The sequence below is a fragment of the Merops nubicus genome, unplaced genomic scaffold (assembly GCF_000691845.1).
Source record: "Merops nubicus isolate BGI_N331 unplaced genomic scaffold, ASM69184v1 scaffold32841, whole genome shotgun sequence".
Classification (NCBI taxonomy): Eukaryota; Metazoa; Chordata; class Aves; order Coraciiformes; family Meropidae; genus Merops; species Merops nubicus.
In genome coordinates, this window is record NW_008589546.1 from 1 (window position 1) to 1,522 (window position 1,522).

Consider the following 1,522-nt stretch of genomic DNA (forward strand, 5'->3'; position numbering starts at 1 on the left):
AGCCCCAAAGCACCAGCCTGGATCAAACCTGGACACAGGAGAACCACCTCTGCATGCTGCAAAGGAGAACACATCCAGGAACAAGCTACCAGCAACCAACTCTTACCTCCACAGATATCCCGCGGGCACTGGGCCCCATTGTGACCGTGCCCACCTTCACCAAGAAGTCACAGTACTGGTAGCGCGTGCCCCGGCTCTCTATCTTGTTGCCCTTGGCATTTTGGAAGAAGCCTTTCAGCTTCACCATGAGGGTGTCGAAGTTGGCATCTGCCACGAGGCAGGGGCCGTTCTCGAAGAGGGCGAAGCAGCTGAGGGGGTACTCCGAGTTGTGCATCACGTACATCAGCTTGCCTGTCTGCCCTGCAACAAGAGGGATGGCATCTGGGCTGTAGAACCAACAGTTCTGCACTCCTGTGTGCTCTGAAGAATGAGGTGTTTGGGTTTTTTCCTGTTCTTCTCCTTCTTGCCTGAACTCCACCACTCTACAGGCTTTACGTTATCCAGGCGTTCAGTGAATAGATTTGTGCTCCTGTCTTAAAATTTAAAGGGGGGGTAAAAAGTCTTCTGTCAGCACGAGGCCAGAGGGTCAGCTGGACTTCAGGCTCCTTCTCTGGAGAGATTCCAAACCGGGAGAGATTCCAACCCTGCCTGGACACCCTGCTCTGGGTGACCTGCTGGAGCAGGGGGCTGCATGAAGATCTCCAGAGGTCCCATCCGTCTCCCTCCATTCCGTGGTTCTGTGGACGTGAGATCCTGAGCAGATGGGGGAGATCAACCAAGCTCCTACTCCTGAACACAGGTCTGGGCACCGACTGGCTGGCCCCCTGCCCCAAATACCCTGCGTGAGGGTGGCCACCTCCCTCCCCCCCCCCCTGCCAGTCCCACCAGGACATGCTCTGGAAAACAGGGTGTCCAGAGAGAACACACCTGGCTCGTACCATGCTTTAAAACCTAGAAAACAATCTCATTTACCCATGTAAACCAAAAAAGCCTCTCCACAGCTGTGCTTGTGCAAGTTCCAGATGCAGAAAAAGCACCAAAATCTTCTCTGGTAGCTTCAGAAAGATCCATCTGGACAAACCAGCAGAGCCCTGCAGCTGCACAGGCTCAGTGCTGGGCTCTACACAGCACAGCCACCACGGAGATGGTCACACCAGAGATGGGAAACAATGGGAAAGAAAATCCAGGTGCATAGGAAGGACAAAGAGGCTGGAACAGCCCCTCGGGTGAGGAGGCCTCACCATACCTCTGAGCCACTGCTTTGGGCCAAGCTACCTCAGGAGGGGATTTGGGGTCCCCTCATGCTTCAACCCCCTGCAGCTGCTCCCACTGCCCTGTGAGCTGCTGCCCCTCTCCACCTCCACCAGCGGCTCCTCTCCACCACCTGCCCGCAGGCGATGGGCAGAACTGGGCAGATGCTGACAGAAGACTCGTGCCCACCCCCTCCAGAGCAAAACGAGACCTCTGAAACGGCTCAGACAGGAGCAGTGCTTGGAGAATCATAGAATCGCTTTGGTTGGAA

At 55.7% G+C, this 1,522-nt stretch overlaps 1 protein-coding gene across 1 annotated transcript; it reads right to left on the bottom strand.

Annotated features, from left to right (window-relative positions):
* Positions 1-106: 106 nt before the first annotated feature.
* On the bottom strand, positions 107-360 carry LOC103781903 (mediator of RNA polymerase II transcription subunit 20; the record flags this gene model as incomplete). Its single annotated transcript, XM_008949630.1, has 1 exon — positions 107-360. A coding segment is annotated over one exon (254 nt), but the record flags the coding sequence as incomplete, so codon positions are not given.
* Positions 361-1,522: the final 1,162 nt, after the last annotated feature.